The sequence below is a fragment of the Schistocerca piceifrons genome, chromosome X (genome assembly GCF_021461385.2).
Source record: "Schistocerca piceifrons isolate TAMUIC-IGC-003096 chromosome X, iqSchPice1.1, whole genome shotgun sequence".
Lineage (NCBI taxonomy): Eukaryota > Metazoa > Arthropoda > Insecta > Orthoptera > Acrididae > Schistocerca > Schistocerca piceifrons.
This window is the reverse complement of record NC_060149.1, coordinates 412,060,388-412,080,464: the sequence shown is the minus strand read 5'-3', so window position 1 is coordinate 412,080,464 and position 20,077 is coordinate 412,060,388. Positions and strand designations below refer to the sequence as shown.

At 38.2% G+C, this 20,077-nt stretch overlaps 1 protein-coding gene across 1 annotated transcript in view; it reads left to right on the top strand.

Moving 5' to 3' along the window:
- The window catches only part of LOC124723145 (protein unc-79 homolog), an 868,025-nt gene that overhangs the window by 630,120 nt on the left and 217,828 nt on the right, over positions 1-20,077 (top strand). The window contains exons 38-40 of the mRNA XM_047248336.1: positions 11,186-11,294; positions 11,371-11,481; positions 15,287-15,427. Coding sequence (XP_047104292.1) covers positions 11,186-11,294; positions 11,371-11,481; positions 15,287-15,427 — 361 coding nt within the window. The remainder of the gene's footprint in view (positions 1-11,185; positions 11,295-11,370; positions 11,482-15,286; positions 15,428-20,077) is intronic.

Genomic DNA, 20,077 nt, shown 5'->3' with positions numbered 1-20,077 from the left:
TATAAATGCTAAATTCTGGTACAGAATAAACATAAGACCTAAGTACATTGCACATTTGATATAAATATGTAATCATTTTATAGATTCATAGACATGTACCTCTTCTTACAAATGCCTAATATGTAACAAATGACCTGTCCTATATGACAATGTGCATTTCTGTATGGTGTACAATTCAGAGGATCAAAACAAATAAATATATAAATAAAGTATGTTACATACTTTAGGCCTAATAGTTTTCAACCTACATTCGTCACAGTCCCAGTTTTTTATGATTACCTTCAGTCCCTTTAGTGAGGGATCTACATTTCCACATCGAAAATGAAATATGTTTCCACATTACATGCACTCAACACCACTTCTCACAGTTTTCTGTCATTTTCGACAATGTTTATTGGTCCTGTCGCCTGTATTTTTACTACTCAAATTTTCTGTTACCACATCACTGTACAATGGAGATTTGCATTGTTGTTTTTGTTGCTTAAGTTCATCGTTTTTTTAGTTTTAACCCACGAATTTCAATTAATAGAAATGCTATAATATCATCTTTGCTCTGTAAATTTTCGTGCATTTTGTCTTTACCGCAATTAAAACAGTATCAAGTCTTTCATTTTGAACTTACATTTGCACACTTATAGTGGTAAACTGTTTCACATTTTAGACACATTATTCCTTTTTTGGCGCGTTTTTCACAATAACAGTGGGAAGATGCCCCATTTTCTTGTTCAATGTTGGTCATTGATGCTGCACACACTAGTTCATCTTTGTATCTTTCAGTGTTCATGTTTCTTCTTTTATCAACTTTTTTAATAATATAGCACTGCAGACAAGTTTTATCACAATAAGTACTGATTTTTATTACATTACATTATGCACTTTCCATTGTAATTTTTCATTTTACTTATGAAGCTATTGCACTCGTCATTTACATTCTGCGCCATTTTTAATAATAGTCAGACTACAGATGGCCCCTGGCTGGAAGGTACCAGTTCAACTTATGGTGGTATCGGGCCTAGTCACAGCCAGTCATTTCACAGCTAGCAAAAGTGGCAGTTATGGTAGCTCAGCCATCCACATTCATACCAAGCCATCAGTCCTTGTCATGTAGAACAAGGAAATATCCCAGTGCCAGGCCTGGAACACACTGAAATCCAGATTGCTGTGGATGCAGTCTACTTCCATGCTTCCTCTTGCGAAGCTCACCTGCTTCTGAAGTAGCTTACAATCATATGGCTATATAGAAATACTTATAGGAACACCAGATATCAGATTAAGATACATTGGAGGTATTCTAAGGAATATAATTTATTCTTGAAGCATGTAGTTTACTGAATCCTCTTTACAACTATTTGTGAGAACTGTTTGTCAATATGAAACACAAACCAAGTAAGATTAATAGAGGTGATAGAGAACGTTCAAAGAAGAGCAGTAAGATTCATCATCAGTTCCCTTCTCAAGCCTGTTAGTAGGACAGAGATACTAATTTAGCTCCATTGGCAGGTGCTACAAAGGAGCATTCTGTGGTATGAATATATTTACTCTTACAGTTAAGAAAAACTTACATTCCAAGAAGCATCAAGCTATATATAGCTTTCTCCCACATAGATCTCAAAAGAGGGCCATAATAATGTAATCATAAGAATTCAAGTTTATATAGATGCTGTATTTTCACAAACCAAAGATTACATTTCCAATCTGAAGAACTCCCCTGAGTGCAGTTCTACTGGCAAATGTGATAGCCTTGTGAAATTCTCCAGTCTTCTTTTATTCTGCTTGTAATAACTCTATAGAAACTTGAGACAGAACACACAAAAAGTCTCATAAAAATCTGTATGCTTAGTAATGCCTTTGTTAACTTTCTAAAATACTCAACACTCTTTTGTTTATACTAATAAGGTATTTTCTCTGTAAAAAATTATTCCCTGGCAGCACCTCACACTTTCCTGAGAAATGTCATTTTTGCTGTTTGTACTTTATTTCTACGAGGGCAGTTCAATAAGTAATGCAACACATTTTTTTTCTGAAACAGGGGTTGTTTTACTCAGCATTGAAATACACCAGGTTATTCCCCAATCTTTTAGCTACACAACACTATTTTTCAACGTAATCTCCATTCAATGCTACGGCCTTACGTCACCTTGAAATGAGGGCCTGTATGCCTGCACGGTACCATTCCACTGGTCGATGTCGGAGCCAACGTCGTACTGCATCAATAACTTCTTCATCATCCGCGTAGTGCCTCCCACGGATTGCGTCCTTCATTGGGCCAAACATATGGAAATCCGACGGTGCGAGATCGGGGCTGTAGGGTGCATGAGGAAGAACAGTCCACTGAAGTTTTGTGAGCTCCTCTCGGGTGCGAAGACTTGTGTGAGGTCTTGCGTTGACATGAAGAAGGAGAAGTTCGTTCAGATTTTTGTGCCTACGAACACGCTGAAGTCGTTTCTTCAATTTCCGAAGAGTAGCACAATACACTTCAGAGTTGATCGTTTGACCATGGGGAAGGACATGGAACAGAATAACCCCTTCATCGTCCCAGAAGACTGTAACCATGACTTTACCGGCTGAGGGTATGGCTTTAAACTTTTTCTTGGTAGGGGGGTGGGTGTGGCGCCACTCCATTGATTGCCGTTTTGTTTCAGGTTCGAAATGATGAACCCATGTTTCATCGCCTGTAACAATCTTTGACAAGAAATTGTCACCCTCAGCCACATGACGAGCAAGCAATTCCGCACAGATGGTTCTCCTTTGCTCTTTATGGCGTTCGGTTAGACAACGAGGGACCCAGCGGCAACAAACCTTTGAATATCCCAACTGGTGAACAATTGTGACAGCACTACCAACAGAGATGTCAAGTTGAGCACTGAGTTGTTTGATGGTGATCCGTCGATCATCTCGAATGAGTGTGTTCGCACGCTCCGCCATTGCAGCAGTCACAGCTGTGCACGGCCGGCCCACACGCGGGAGATCAGACAGTCTTGCTTGACCTTGCGGCGATGATGACACACGCTTTGCCCAACGACTCACTGTGCTTTTGTCCACTGCCAGATCACCGTAGACATTCTGCAAGCGCCTATGAATATCTGAGATGCCCTGGTTTTCCGCCAAAAGAAACTCGATCATTGCCCGTTCTTTGCAACACACATCCGTTACAGACGCCATTTTAACAGCTCCGTACAGCGCTGCCACCTGTCGGAAGTCAATGAAACTATACGAGACAAAGCGGGAATGTTTGAAAATATTCCACAAGAAATTTACGGTTTTTTCAACCAAAATTGGCCGAGAAAAAAAATGTGTTGCATTACTTATTGAACTGCCCTCGTATCATGTTTTTTAACAATCAATGACTCACTACTACACAGAAAATTTTTTTATAAAAATTTAATTTTGTTTCCTCCCATATTTTCTTCTGGAATGTTTTATTTATTATTTTGGATATTGACTGACGATTGTTAATCTTATTTTCTAAGTGTTTGTCCATGTCATAGCTTACATCATATCCTGAGAAATCAAAATTGGAGACCTGTTCAAATGGTGTATTATCTATTATTATTTTTCAGTGTATGCGGTGTTTCCCATGATACTCAAAGGCTATATTTTCTTTACTCTAATTGATGTAGTTTATACAATGCTTTTTGCAATTTTTGTTGCTTTCTTGCAAAACTGTAACAGAATCTGCAAGTATAAAGATATTAACATATTTATTTTTATTAATGTGCATATCCAGATTTATGTCCCTTCTTAATCAAATCATTTATATGTATGTATTAAATAAAGTTAGCCTTTTCTAAGTCCCTTATTGGTAGTGATTTCTTCAGTTTTATTACTACCAACATTTATTATAATTTTTGTATCCATGTATAAACTTTTTATAGCCTCAAAAAGATGAAGAGGATATCCAGCCTTAGTCAAAATGGCCCATAGTTTCCTTCTGTTCATACTGTCAGTAGCTCTATTTTTTAATCTATTTTTTATTTATGTTGTTGTTGTGGTCTTCAGTCCTGAGACTGGCTTGATGCAGCTCTCCATGCTACTCTATCCTGTGCAAGCTTCTTCGTCTTCCAGTACCTACTGCAGCCTACATCCTTCTGAATCTGCTTAGTGTATTCATCTCTTGGCCTCCCTCTACGATTTTTACCCTCCAGGCTGCCCTCCAATACTAAATTGGTGATCGCTTGATGTCTCAGAACATGTCCTACCAACCGATCCCTTCTTCTAGTCAAGTTGTGCCACGAGCTCCTCTTCTCCCCAATGCTATTCAATACCTCTACATTAGTTATGTGATCTACCCATCTAATCTTCAGCATTCTTCAATTTTTTTTTAAATTCACTAATCTCCACCACATCAAGGTCATATCACATTGGATAGCAAAAATTGGTTTTTAATTGTCCTGAGGCCAAAAACTGCATAAAAAGAAAAAGAATCAATCACATCAGTTTTTAACTGTCCTAAACCCGAAAACCACATAAGAAGCATCAATGACATCGGTTTTTTAGTTGTCCTGAGGCCAAGAACTGCATAAAAAGGACCAATCACACTCGAATCAGATTATTAATTTCCATGTGACTGGCGCAAAACATTCTCAATATGCTGTCCACTGTTTCTTGCAACAAGTTGAAATCAAGAAACAGCATATTCCAGAACTGATTGAAGTGTTTCCGGGGTCATGTTCAGAAGGTGTTGTACAGTGCATGCCTTCAATGCAGCTAAGTTGGAATCAGAACACTGAACACAACATCTTTTCAGATAGCCCCAAAGCCAGAAGTCACATTGATTAAGATCAGGTGATCAGAACAGCCAGGCTGTAGGGAAATGGCGGCTGATAATTCTAGCATTTCCGAAATGGCATTTCAGCAGTTGCTTAACTGGATTATAATGTGTGGTAGTACGCCATCTTGCATAAAAGTGATCCATCAACATGTCCAAACTGTTGGAGAGCTGGAATGACGTGGTTGCACAAAAGACACTCGCAACACTTACCAGTGACAGTATAGGTAACAGGACTGGAAGCATCTGTCTCTTCCAAAAAATATAGCCTTATGATAAATAATGTCATAAAGCCACATCACACAGTGACCTTTTCAGGATGGAGTGGTACTGGTCAATTTGCGTGTGGATTTTCTGTTGCCCATATTTGACAATTCTGTTTATTAACATATCCTGTCAGATGGAAGTGGACTTCGTCTATCCACAAAATCTTCCATGGCCAATCATTGTCCACTTCCATGTGAGCAAGAACTTCTAAAGCAAAGGTCTACCTTGCTGGCAGGTCAACAGGAAGCAACTTGTGCACAAGGGTAATTTTGTATGGAGAGCAAAGACTGATGTTTCGTAGGATTTTATGCACCATGCTCATAGGTATGTCCAATGTTCGGCAATTCTCCATGCACTACAAGTTTGCACACCACCACTCTTCTCCTCCTGCATTGCTGTGACCACTGCTTCCACTGATGTTGAATCAATTTGTTTCCTCCCTCTAACAGGTTGCACACCAAAATAACCCATCTTTTCGAATTTCCAAATCATTTTTTCCAGACCCACAGCAGTCATTGGACCAATGCCTTTTTTCAAACCCTTCAGTGTCCAGAACTTCTGCAGAGTGATGTGTGCACAGTCATCAGTCTTGTAATACATCTTTACAAGCAGAGCACAATCCTGCATTGAGACAGTCATGGCGAAGGTCACAGATGTGAAAGTAGGAAAAGTCATGTTCAAATGGTTCAAATGGCTCTGAGCACTATGGGACTTAACATCTATGGTCATCAGTCTGCTAGAACTTAGAACTACTTAAACCTAACTAACCGAAGGACATCACACAACACCCAGTCATCACGAGGCAGAGAAAATCCCTTACCCCGCCGGGAATCGAACCCGAGAACCCGGGCGTGGGAAGCGAGAACGCTACCGCACGACCACGAGCTGCGGACGAAAAGTCATGTACCCGGCATGTTTATACTAACTTACATGTGTGATGCGCATGAACATTCAGTGCCATCTGTTGATCAATTTTCACATTATTTTGTCCTTCCCCCTTCTCTGACAATATTCCACTGCAATTTGATGTCATTCTGACCCATGCTGTTATTTCTACAGCATTTTGAACGTTTTACTTTAATTATAATCACCCTGTATATAGGCTGAAGTGGCAAGTGAAAATTTGTACCAAAGCTGGGAATTGAATCTGCCCACTTGCTAAGCAGGTGTGTTAGCCACTAAGCCACCTTGACACAGTGGTTCACACAAGTGCACAGATTATGCGGTCATGCTTCCCTCTTTGACCCAAATTCCCCATTTACACACAAATAGAATTGTCGATGCTCTCTATGTTCTGGAATAGCACCTCAGCTATTGGGGAATGCAGCATGAAACCCAGGGGCAGGTACTTATACAAATGAAACAACACAATTTCAGAGATTTTACTGGTCTCATCCAGATATGATTTGTTGTCTATAGACTGAAGTGGTGAGTGAAAATTGAACCAAGGCCTAGAATGATCAACTAATGTAAGAACTGATCAATGGTCTGCAAGGACTAATTTCTCTATGTACATTTTTGTTCATCTTAAGACTGTGAACACAAGACGCTATGTCATTTGTACACCACTACAAGAGGATTATTGCAGTGGATTACCAACTGTTTGACAGTATCCCTTTCAAGCATGTATTGAGTCATGGTTTTGATGGTCTCATATGTTACAGCATGATTGGATACAACCTTCACAGAAATAAGTATGATCTTTAATGCTCTCTAGCACACCTGGTTCCCCACATTCCATTAATATGGACTTGAATTCATTATTATGATATGCAGTGATTCCCATAAACTGGTCTGCTTTCTTGAAAATGTCCTCCTTGTTATTCTTGTTCTCCTCTTCAAGGACTCAGGTGAAGTCAATGTTCTCAAAGCCTTGGTAACTAAAATATTGAATTGGTTATTCAGTTGTCATACTCATTACTTCATACAACTGTCCAATAAAAGTGATGTCTGTTCTTTCTTCCCCATATATAAAACTCACTGCATACCTTTCAGAGCAAATTTTTCCTTCATATTTTTTGAGATGGTTGTCAATTAGACTTCCAGTCTTAGAGTAGATATTGTTCATACCTTCAAGAAGGAAACATGGCAGGAAGCAGCCCTCTGTGCTTAATAGCACTACCCATTTTATCAGTAGCATCATTCACCTGAATTCCCATTACTGGCACTAATATCTGAATCTTTGTAAGTGGAAACATCTTTACAAATACATTTGAATCAACTTTTCTATCACTACTTACCACAGACCCCACTTTTATTACAAGGTCTCTAACACAAAAATTGGATGCACAACATCATTTGTAGGTAGTTTAGAGCTCTAATTGCAGAAAGAGGATTATATATCTGCTTTTGAGTGAGGCGCAAGTCAAATCTCATTAATAATTCTGCTGCATCTAGATATAGACCCTAAAGACTTCACCTTTGTACACAACACTAGGCCAACCAACAACGTGACTGTCATACTAATGCCACTTTTTTCCTTGCAATGTTTGATTACATTACTTGTAACACATTGTTTAATTATTTCCATTTTATTTTTCAAATTACTTAATTTAGGAACTAAGATAGTTTCTGAACCCTCAAAACAATACTCATTATTTAAAATATTTTCTCAGTGCAAGCCTACCCAGTGTTTATACGTAGCGTACATCCCAGCAACCTTTATAAGATAGCATCTCCACTTCTTTGCTAGCTAGATGTTCTGATTCTTTGACCTGATTAATATGATTTTAACATACCAATAGTATCTACTTCGTACACTTTTGAATTACACACATGAAACAAAGTTTTGCATCACCACGATTCCCAGAACTCCTGAAGATAGATGTTGACTGGGGATATTGTATCACAGACACAGTCCCTATGACTGTTCAGAGATGTCACTAAATCTGCCCAAAGATGTAAACAACCATGCATGAGCAGCACCTATTAGACAGAGGGGGTCCGACAGCCAATCAGTTCCAGTCATTCCACCAGGAAGGAGGTACACAGCTTGTGTTGTTTGTAGTTCAACCATGCCTGGACAGTCAATACCCCAGTTTGATCTTGTCCACGTTGTTACTTTGTGCAAGGAAGGGCTCTTAACAAGCGACGTGTCCAGACATCTCGGAGTGAACCAAAGCGATGTTGTTTGGACTTGGAGGAGATACATGGAGACAGAAACTGTCGATGACATGCCTCGCTGAGGCAGCCCAATGGCTACTACTGCAGTGAAAGACCGCTACCTACAGATTATGGCTCGAAGGAACCCAGACAGCAACGCCACGGTGTTGAATAGCGCTTTTCGTGCAGCCACAGGACATCATATTATGACTCAAAATGTGTGCAATAGGCTGCATGATGTGCAACTTCACTCCCAACGTCCATGGCGAGGTCCATCTTTGCAACCACAACACCATGTAGTACAGTACAGATGGGCCCAACAACATGCTGAATGGACCACTCAGGATTTGCATCACGTTCTCTTCAACGATGAGTGGTCATGGAAGTCACCATAACAGCTGTACGATATGTGAATGCCATCCTCCGACTGATAGTGCAACCATATTGGCAGCGTATTGGCGAGGCATTCATCTTCATGGATGAAAATTCGTGCCCCCATCATGCACATCTTGTGAATGACTTCCTTCAGGATAACAACATCACTCGACTAGAGTGGCCAGCATGTTCTCCAGACATGAACCCTATCAGACATGCATGGGATAGACTGAAAAGGGCTGTTTATGGATGATGTGACCCACCAACCACTCTGAGGGATCTACACCAAGTGGCTGCTGATGAGTGGGACAATCTGGACCAACAGTGCCTTGATGAACTTATGGATAGTATGCCACAATGAATACAAGCATGCATCAATGCAAGAGGACGTGCTACTGGGTTTTAGAGGTACCAGTGTGTGCAGCAATCTGAACCACCACCTCTGAAGGTCTCGCTGTATGTTGGTACAACATGCAATGTATGGTTTTCATGAGCAATAAAATGGGTGGAAATGATGTTTATGTTGATCTCTATTCCAATTTTCTGTAGAGGTTCCGGAACTCTTGGAACTGGGGTGATGCAAAACTTTTTTTGATGTGTTTGTTATTGATCTTACTCTGAAATACATTTATAATTTCTATCAAAGTATCCTCCCGTTATTGACACATTTCTTAATCCCTTAGGCCTAATGCAGTCAACTAGTATCCATTCATGTACTGTGTTTACCAAGACAGCTTCCATAAAACATGTTGTTAATTGAAACTGCATCTGGGTTTATAACTATTGCTCATCCATTTGCTATGGTGTTTTTTTAAAAATTTCAGATACAATCAACAACGGCGTGAAATGATTATCATTCTATATGTGCACATTCTTAATGTTGCCATTCAGCCCATATCTTTCTAATTGACTGAAATGCTATGAACCTTAACAAAGTAGTTTTTTGTTTAACATGTAATAAAACCTCATTAATTAATATTTGTAAAGTAAAAACTACTTGACAATGAATCACCTGGAAGGAAATGTACTACAAGACAAGACACTAGATGTCCAAATATATTGAATAATGTTTTGCACAGGGTCCCAGTCCTCTCTTGTTCAATTTGCATATGTCCGATATTCCTGTAACACAATTCAGAATTTTTTCTATGTGAATGACTGGCAAAGCTACCAAACAAAAAGACCTTCAAAACAACTGAAGAAATCCTAATTTATGATCTAGCTACCTTAAAGCAATACTTCCATAAAATGAGGTGACAACATAACTCAAATAAAACAAATGTTGCATGTTTTCATCTGTTCAGTAGACTGGCACACAGGGCCCTTGATATCTATTTTAAGGAAGACAAACTTTGTCTTAACAAACATCAAAAATATCTCGGAATCACCTTAGTCAGGACATGTTCATTTAGAGGAGAACTTGATGCAATCATCTGCTAAGCTCAAAAGCAGAAATGTAATACTTCATAAGCTCTGTGGCACTAGTTGGGGATTGTCAGCAGATAGTATTTGAGTATCAGAGCTCAGATTGATGTACGCAACAGCAGAGTACTGTACATATGTCAGGCTTAGCAGTCCATGTGTGGAAAAAATAGATACACTGCTTAACAAATCCATGTGCATTGTTAGTGTGTCAACACAATCTACTCCCACATATTGGTTACCTACCCTGAATCACATTCCTTCCACCTTCTGGTCTCAGTTGGAAAGTGTGCTACTATTTGAATATCAGAAGACTGTTGATAGCCATGAACTGCCAATACTGAATGATATATTCTCTATGAAGTGGAAATGACTGAGATCAAGATGTCCTACTATTATCACAGCCAGGGTTCTTAGTGAAGTTAATTCAGTGCCACTGATGAATGGGTGTGCTGCCGGCAACAAAACTGTTCTTCACAATGCCTGAAACTGCACTGCATTCAGGAGAGAGCACCTACATTTGACCAGCCTTGGGCAATTTGGACTGCTTTGAATCACATCCAGATGGGCCATGGAAGATGTGCAGACGCTCTCCACAAGTGGGGGAGGCCTTCATCATTATCTTGTGACTGTGGTGCTGAATGATAGACAACTGCTCATGTTGTATGAACTTGTTCTACGTGTGTCTACAAGTGTCCATTTGAAGACTTCCTGACATTAATAAGTAGAATGTTAAACAATATAAAGTACTTTGAAATGCCTGTATGGAATTTCTGACCAAGAGTCCCCTTCTGGGAAATTCACACAGCTGGTGCAATTGTTTCTATTCCACTTCCATGACTTGAACCTTAATGATGATGGAATGATGGCGAGAACAGCACATTCAAACCCAGTCTTAACTGGAGAAAATCTGCAACTCAGACAAGTATCAAACCCATGGGTCCCATGATCAAAAGTCGGCAACACTAACTACAAGACCATAAACTGTGATATAAAAGAGCTTGAAATTTGCCTATAACTCTTGTCATTTGCATTATGTTATGCTGGAGATCTATTCTGACATATTTTGTAATTTTTGTATATTTAATGCTATTCTTGTAATTCAAAAAGCCTTAATGTATGCTATATGATAAATAACTAATAATAATGTAAATTAGAATGAAGTTAGATTGAAGTAGTTCTGAAAGACTTTAAAGTTGGGTTTAAATGCTGAAATTACAGATTTCTAAACTTTTACTTCCTTTTCAACAGTTAAAGCAGATGATGATGTATACACACAGAAGCAGTGGTCAGGGAAAAGTGGAACATTTGCTGCAGGCCAGCGTGTGGCCTCAGATAAACACCAACAGTCTGGACCCTGGTAAGCGGTATTCACTGTGTATATAAAACACTTTCTATTTCCATTAGTCACAAGTCGTCATATGGTCTCTCTTCAGGTGTCGCCCTCAGACATCTGTACTGGATCCTTTAACACAACAAGCATGTCATGCTGAATTCCACCTGAAACAGAGCTCATTCAGAACTGGAGATGAATGTGTTTATGAAAGGTAAGAGTCTAGTTCTTTTCTGTTTGTAAGTGAGAAAGTGTTTCTCTTCTTCAGCCTCTCTTCTTTTTTTGTAGACCAGCATGTAGTAGCAATCAAAATGAGGAAAATAAATTAAGTATGCCTATAGTTATGATTTTCGAATTAGGGCAGACCTTGGTCTGAGCACTTCAGTACTGAGTGCTCACTCAGGCAACAGTAGAGGAATTTGGACCAAAATCAAGAAAAAAATGAACTTTAGATACACTATATGAATGTCATGTTGAAGTGAATATCACTCTACTCTTGTTTATTATCATATTAATGCATATGTAATGCAGGTAGATGATTAATCACATAATCATAAAATGGGCAAAACAATGTATAGTATGTCCAGATGCCATTCAGGAATATTGTATTTTGTTTTCTCTTCAGGTGGAGTCAGATTCGATTCAGCCCATCTCCTTCACTTTCATGATTTTTGTTTTAAGACCTGTGAAAAAATGGAATATACTAGTAAATTAAAGGCATACCATCAGTGACAAATAAAGAAAGTGATTGTGACTGAATTAGTACAGCAAATCCTCAAAATAAGTGTAATAGGCATTTATGAAGATTTAAACTGGAAGAAATATATTGTATACCTTTTTAGAGACAGCATCCAGCAACTTTTACACTTAATAATGTTAGTTTTCTACAGACAAACAAAGAATTAAATTGACATGGGTATGGTTACTACTGGCAGGCGTTCTACACAACCAGAAATGAGAATGAGACTTGTCTGTTTATTCATTCTGTCATGTTGTCATAAAAAGCTAAATGATGCTTACACATCAATTTGCATATGTCTCACAGAAGTCCCCTTGATGAAACACACAGGCAGAGAAAAATATATTTTTGTCTGAGATAACATTTATTTATTTTTTTGTCATTTGTGATGTTGCTACTCTCAGTATAGATAACCCACGTAATTAATAATGTTAACATCCCTCAAAGATTGTTCATCAGAATATACAGTCAGTTGTAGAAAGATGATTTCTGTTACCTTGTAGTTGTTCATCCCACATGGCATTAAATGTAATATCCGCCATATGGTGTGTGATATATACAGGGTATTAAAAAAGTATCAGACATTTTGAGAAGTGATACTTTGATACTGTGAAACACATCTCTTCTATTGCAGGCTCCTTGCATTCTGTATTTTTGGAGGTGGTAATATGGACTGAAATAAGAAAAAAATATCGAGTAAACATAGGCTCTAAAATGCATACCTTAACTGCAATGAACTATGTTTTGGGAGGAAGTAGTATGGACCAAACAAGAAAAAAAATAGAAGAAATGTGTTTCACCGTAGCAAAGATGAACAAGTCTGCATAGCTCTTAAGCATTTTAAAGCCTATGTTTACTGGACATTTTTCTTGTTTTGGTCTGTACTCCCTAAAATATGGAAAGCAAAGAGTCTCCAGTAGAAGTGACATGTTTCACAGTATCAAAGATCACCAAGTGCTAATAGCTCTTAAGGTATTCACTTTAGATCCCATGTTTTATTAGTCTTTTCTCTTGTTTTGGTAGGTACTACCACATCTCAAAGTATCTAACAGTTTTTAATAACACCCTTTATTTGTCGGCACTGTCTTTGAAATGTGTAAAATAAATTTTCTTTTAATATAAATTTACATTTAGTTCACTGAAATGGTACTTCAGGAAATATGATTATTTTCTAAACTGTAAATAAATTTCATTCATTTTCCACTAATTTTCTAAATTTTAATTAAGTGTACAGATTCCACATCAATTTCAAACCATTCTCACAAAATATTTACATGACTCTTACAACATGATACATGCATCCATGCTACAGACCAGCAAAATTATAAAAAATTAGATAAATTTTTGTCATTTATTGATTATTCATGACTTATCAACCTCAATATTAACAGAAGTATATATAACTAGCAAATCAAGCAATGCTTTATAGTTGCTAAATACAAATGGCAATTGAATATATGTCCCAATCTTCTTCTCCCTCCCTCTTCTCTCTCTGTGTCCACCACCTTCCCTCTCTCTCTCTCTCTCTTTGTCTCCTCCTTTCCCCTTTCTATGCCCGCTTCTTCCCCCAGCCCTCTGTGTCCACCTCCTCTTTCCTCCTCTCCCTGACATAGAGCCTTGTGTATTGTTATGGCCAATGAAATCTTAATTGGAAATTAAAGTCCTGTAAAATGAATGGGTAAATTGGTTGGAATATTTGGTATACAGATATAAGAGACCTCTCCTGCTGCTGGATCTGTGAACCAAAAAACGTGCTGCAGTTGTTAGCACACTGGGCTCACATACAGAAGGACAATGGTTCAAATCCACATCTGTCCATCCTGATTTAGGTCTTCCAATATTTCCCAAAATCACTCCAGGCATATGCTGGGATGGTCCCTTTGAAAGGGCATGGCCAATGTACTTCCACATCCTGGAAATACTCTGAGCTTGTGTTCTTTCTCTAATGACTTTGATTTTGATGGGATGCTCAATCCCAATCTCATTTGCTTCCTTGTACCTGTGGCAGTAGCTCTAATGACAGTGTTTTGCATAGTTTTAATTTGCAAATGGGTGTGACTGCAAAGTTTCAGATGATTCAGATTCTGTAATGGGATTCCAATAATAGGCTAATAAGCCATCAATACAACTTTCCTGTTTTCTGTTAACTGACTGTGAGAATTAAAACAAGCACATGTAGTTGTGTATACAGTTTTTGATTGAAATTATAAATAAGGAGAAAGGATATACATGGGAAGAAACAATTTGTCTAATGATTTAAATGCCCTGCTATCATAGTTAAAACTGACTGCACAAAAGAAACAATACCACACATTTTCACAGCACAGCATGATATAGTGTTCTCTTTCTTTCAGTTGGTTTTAACAGAAAAATGGACATTCTTGTTGAAGTAAATATACAGCCTGTGTCCCTCTCAATCTTTATTACAGTATTGATTAAAAATTTGAAGTAAGCTCAGCAATAAATTTTTGAAATTTTTGGTAACTTTTCCCTATTGTAGCCTATGTCTGTCCAATTGTTTATTAGTACATCATGTAAAACATTGAAGTAAATCAGTGAAGAAATTTTTGAGATTTTTGCTAACAATGTTTCTTCTTTGTGCATTGTTATACATATAATTATATACTACACATATTAAAGAATATGTAGCCTGTTTCCATCCAAATGTTTATTAGAGTATCATGTAGATCCATCAGAAACTTTTCAAGATTACCTTGTTATATGATATTTATTTCTGTTTATACATAATGTATATTAAATATATATAGCCTATGACCACCCAAATACTAATTAGAGCGTTGTGTAAAGTTTGGAGTAAATTGGTGAAGAACTTTTTGATATTTTTGCTAATAATGTTTCCTATTTATATATCATTATACATATCTTTATATACCACATATATTTGAAAATGTGTAGCCTCTGGCTGTCTGAATCTTTATTAGAGTATTTTGTAAAACTTTGAATTAAATCCACCAAGAAATTTGTGAGATTTTATTGGTAACAGCATTAAACAGTCATTACATAGTAGTGTAGATTTTATGGATATATTTGTACACTGTATAAATTAAAAAAATATATAACCTATGCTTGTCCAGACATTTATTAGAGCATCATGTAACAATATGAATTAAATCAGTCAAGAACTTTTTGAGACTTTTGCTAAAAATGTTAAACTTGGCCTTATATAGTAGTATCGATTTATTGTACATTTGTCTATTTTTGCTGTACTCTGGTGAATTTTTTCACTAATAGATTCTGTCTGTTTTCTATCTATTCATAGGTGTTCTGAATGTGGACTGGTGAAGGAGGAATATAGTGATGAAGAAATGGGCCTTTGCATCATTATTCTGGGAACATTTATACACCGTGAACCAGCTCTTGCAGCACCGTTGCTACCAGAGATACTCAGCATTGTTTCAAAGTAAATTATTCCCAATTTGTAACAGTTGTCCTTAAAGTAATTGTCTGTAATGACTTTGAATTGATAAAAAAGTAGTACTAGGAAATTAAGATACATTGGTGACAAACTGCCAGAGCAATGAAACCATAGGGTAATAAATGGGTTCACTGATACTATTCACATTCTTTAAATATTAGAAGAATATGTGTCCCAAAAATGTATAATTTCTTCCACTGTGAGCTTGGTTGATTTATTAACATTTGTAACATTTTAACATGGTTGTTTTATATGCCATGGTCTATGTACATGTGCCTATACTATTAAATTCCACATCCAGCTGTAATGCTCTTTAATTTGACCAATGTGCACTATAAACTTGTGTACGCTTGCACCAAAATAATAACATATGTGGACAAGATGTATTACAGAGGGAACTTAATTGAGGAACAAAGGAGAGTGCTATGTTATTCTAAAGATGAACATTACATAAATTTATACATTTTCTCAACAAGTAAAACAAGCATTAAATAACAAAATTACACTAGCTGATATCTAATTGTGTGGATCATGATATTCTTTTAGAATATATTAAATTTGATGGAACTGATGATTTTACAAAGAACTGCTTTGAATAATATTTAAGGAATAAATGCAAGATAATGTGTTGATAATTCAACTTGACAAGAAGAAGGGACCGGTTGGTAGGACATGTTCTGAGGCATCAAGGGATCACAAATTTAGCATTGGAGGGCAGTGTAGAGGGTAAAAATCGTAGCAGCAGACCAAGAGATGAATACACTAAGCAGATTCAGAAGGATGTAGGTTGCAGTAGGTACTGGGAGATGAAGATGCTTGCACAGGATAGAGTAGCATGGAGAGCTGCATCAAACCAGTCTCAGGACTGAAGACCACAACAACAACAATTCAAACTTTGTTGGAAAGAGAGAAAATTTTAGTGACTGGAGAGACATTATGAAGGAAGGTCCATAGGACTGAATTTTGAATTCACTCATGTGCCTTATATAGTGTGACTTTCCAATGTGTACAGAAAAATAAATGATGTGTACATAATGCTGAAAGAAATTTGAAAAGTTATATATCATTTTAAGTAGACCACAAAGAACAAGTGAGAAGAACAGAAAACTAGGTAAATTATATACACTGCCAGATGAAAAACATAATGAAGCACCCATAAGGAGAGGGGGATATAAAATGATACTCCATAGGTTGAAAGGGTATGTAATGTAATTTCAGTGATTATAAAATGAAGTCAAATTCACAGAGAACTTAGCAGTATGAGTCCACTTCTCCATATGGCATTCCACTCCCTGCAGCCTGATTGCATGCATTGATTCAGTTGAGAAAAGTGTCATAAAGTCATTTTATTGACTCCTGAGGCAAGTTGGCCCACAACTTTTGTAGCTGGTCAGTGATATCATAGATACTGGCACTGGGTCTGAGCTGATGTCTAAGTTGGTCCCACAGATGCTCTATCTGTGACACATCTCAGAATCTTGCTGGCCACTAGAATAACTCAGCATGATTCTGACAGAAAATAGAAGCATGTGCTACTTCTGGATGACCATTCTCCTGTTGATAAATGACACCACAATTCTGTAATGTAATGCTTGAGGATGTAGGACATGTGTCACATACTGTTGTGCCATTGGTGTTCCCTCAATCTATACCAGCCTCAACCTGATGTCATATCTGATGACTCCTAACACAATGATGCCAGGTGTTATATCCCTGTGCCTCTCTAAAATATCAGAAAACTGGAATTTCTCACCATGTCACTATCTTACTCAACAATCATGGTCATCCAAGATAGTGCAGAACTGTGATTCTTTATTGAACACGATGCAACACCATTCAACAGCAGTCGATGTTTCCTGGTGAGGGCATCACTCCAAACAAAGCCATTTGTGCTGTGATGTTAAGAGCCTATACATGGGACAGTAATTCCCTTGTCCATCTGCTGCTAGTCTCCAGTCATGGCAAGGGATGAAGTATGATATAGACTGTTAGAGGGAGTCCATCTCTTGTTCTCAGAGGGCACTCACAGATGTGAAAGGGTTATGATGTGCTTGTCACACAATATGGTGACCTTCCTTTGTGGTGGTCAGGCAGGTTGACTGGAACCTTGACAACGAATATGCTTGTCCTCCTGTTGCAATGCCATCCAACATCAGTTCAGTGTCACTTCCAAATGCTCCACAAATCTGGATATTGATTCGTTTGACTAGCCAGCCAACTGAGGACTAAAAATAGGTCCTCTTCATACTCTGCCAGGTGCTAGTAACACAGTCTCACTTGAGCATGCTGCATTCCTGTGTCCTTCACAGTGATCACCCAACATCTGATGCTGTTCACACCCATTATATACCCAACCAGACCTAATAACAAAACTTAATATGAACAACACTAATACAATTTATTGTCCATTCTACCTGTCACAGAGGATTGTAGCTCTAATCATTTACACACCCACTGGTGTTGTGTAAGTATATGAAGTTGAAATCTGCACATGTCTTCTGAGTGCTTAACTTTTCTGGCAGTCATTGTATAAAATAATCACATTATAAAGATTCCATAGAGCTGCTTCATATGGCACTTTGGTCACAAAGTTTGTGAAAAATTTCAGCAGTGAACCAACCAAAAGAGGGATATAACTGTAAATACATCCTACTTTATCCAGGCTTGTCTGGTGACACTACTTGGTGAGCGTCTTTGAGCAAGTATGGTGTACTTTTCCTTGTACATATCCACTGTATATCATCAATATAAACCAAGAAGTTTCTGACTCAGTTTCTAGTTCTGATATTCATATCCAGCTACTTATTTCGCCACAGGTGGTTTCCAAAACTCATGCCTACAAACAAACAAAAATTGATGTTAATTCATTTTTAATTCATTGGGCAAACAAGAAACTGAAGAGTTTGCTTGATTGGTTGTTTTTAGGTTAATGAACTAACGGCATGCTCAGCAGCCCCTCAGTTTAGGGATAGTTCATCCTGAGTTAGTGATGTCCACGAGGATCGTGTTCTGATAATGAAGGTACATACGAGCAGTAAAATCAGGACCTTGAAGGCAAGACTCATGACAGAGCTCAGAAATAATTTAGGAGTCAGGCCAGTACATAGGTCAGTGGAGGGCTCATCCATGACGAGTGGAACCCTACCCCACATATGACCATGCCAACCCAATGAAGGGCGAAGACAGCTACAGAGCAATGAATGCCCCCTAGTTCACAGGTTCAGAATTTTAGAAGTTGGAAGGCTAAAAGCATTATGGACATCAGTTGCACCATCAATAATAAAAACTGGATGAGAGAAAGAGGTAAGACAGCATATGGACATGTTTGGGGCTCTGCATGCAATGGAAGGTGTCTCATCCACAGTCATCCCACCCTTCATCCATTATAGTCGAGGTGTTAAAGAGCACCCACTATTCAACAGAATGCTAACCCTACTGCAGAAAAATAGGGTGTTTCAGAAAAAGAGGCAAATAACATCTAAAAGCAATTAAAGCAGAGTAAAAGAGGGATGAAAGAGTGAGCTAGTCAGAAAGGTAGGCTCAGCAGTTCCCCAGACCCAGAATGCAGCAGGAGATGTCTCAGCCCTGCTACCCTACCCCAAGCCGCAAAGGTAGCTTAAAACCTTAGGGCTCAGGCAGTACATAGGTCAGAGGAGGGCTCATCCATGGCATGTGAAACCCACTTTCATGGAGAAAATGAAGAACCATTCATTCACTCATGAATCACCCACCAATATCAAAGGCGAAGAATTAGGAAGATTATGCTAAGCATGGAGAGCCAGAAGGTTGGTACAGTCCACTAGGATATGAGGTACTGTCTGTAAGGCTCTGCAGTGTGGGGGTGACTCATTCACAAAATGAAACTATGGGTTGGCCTGGTATGGCCACTGTGGAGGCAACATTGGACAGTAGATTCCTTCCAGGAGGAATGAAAGGAAGAGCATCATGCAGCAAGGGTCTCCTGGATAGTGTGATAGTGTGGAATCTATTGGGGAGGGGGGGGGGGGGGCAGCAGCCCATCACATGTTATTCGATCTCCAAGTGAATAGAGGTCTTACTTGAACCTGGAAATCCACCCTGGAATCATCAAAATGAATGGACAGCAACCAATGACTTCTCTAGCCAAACAGTGAGCTGGTGCATTCCATGTGATACCCACATGACATGGGACCAAGAGAAAGACAACCAAGCAAGCAGTATGATTTCTTCTTCAATTTCTTCTTGAAAAAGTTTCTTTTTTATCAGAAGCTCTTTAGTATTTGGTTTCACTTTTAGCTTCTTACCTTTATTTTGTGTTGCCTTACATTGTAGAATATTGACCTTATCTGTTTGTTTTTCTTTGAACTTCCTTTTTTTTATTTAAAGTTCTTAATTTTTCTTTTTTATAGCTGCAGCCAACACATTTTTGCAGGGGCTTGATGTGAGTATAGCAGTCTTTTCTTTTTTACTCCTGGTTTGTTTTTGATTTACACATAGGCAAATGTCTTACATCCTTTGGGCTTATGTGGACTCCACTTGTTGGATTCTCAGAGGGACATTCTTCAGTAGTCGGACACTGAGGGGAACCTTCTCTTGGAGAAGGTTTATCACCTAAAATTTATCACCTAAAATCTGGAGGCACCCTGCACTTGAAGA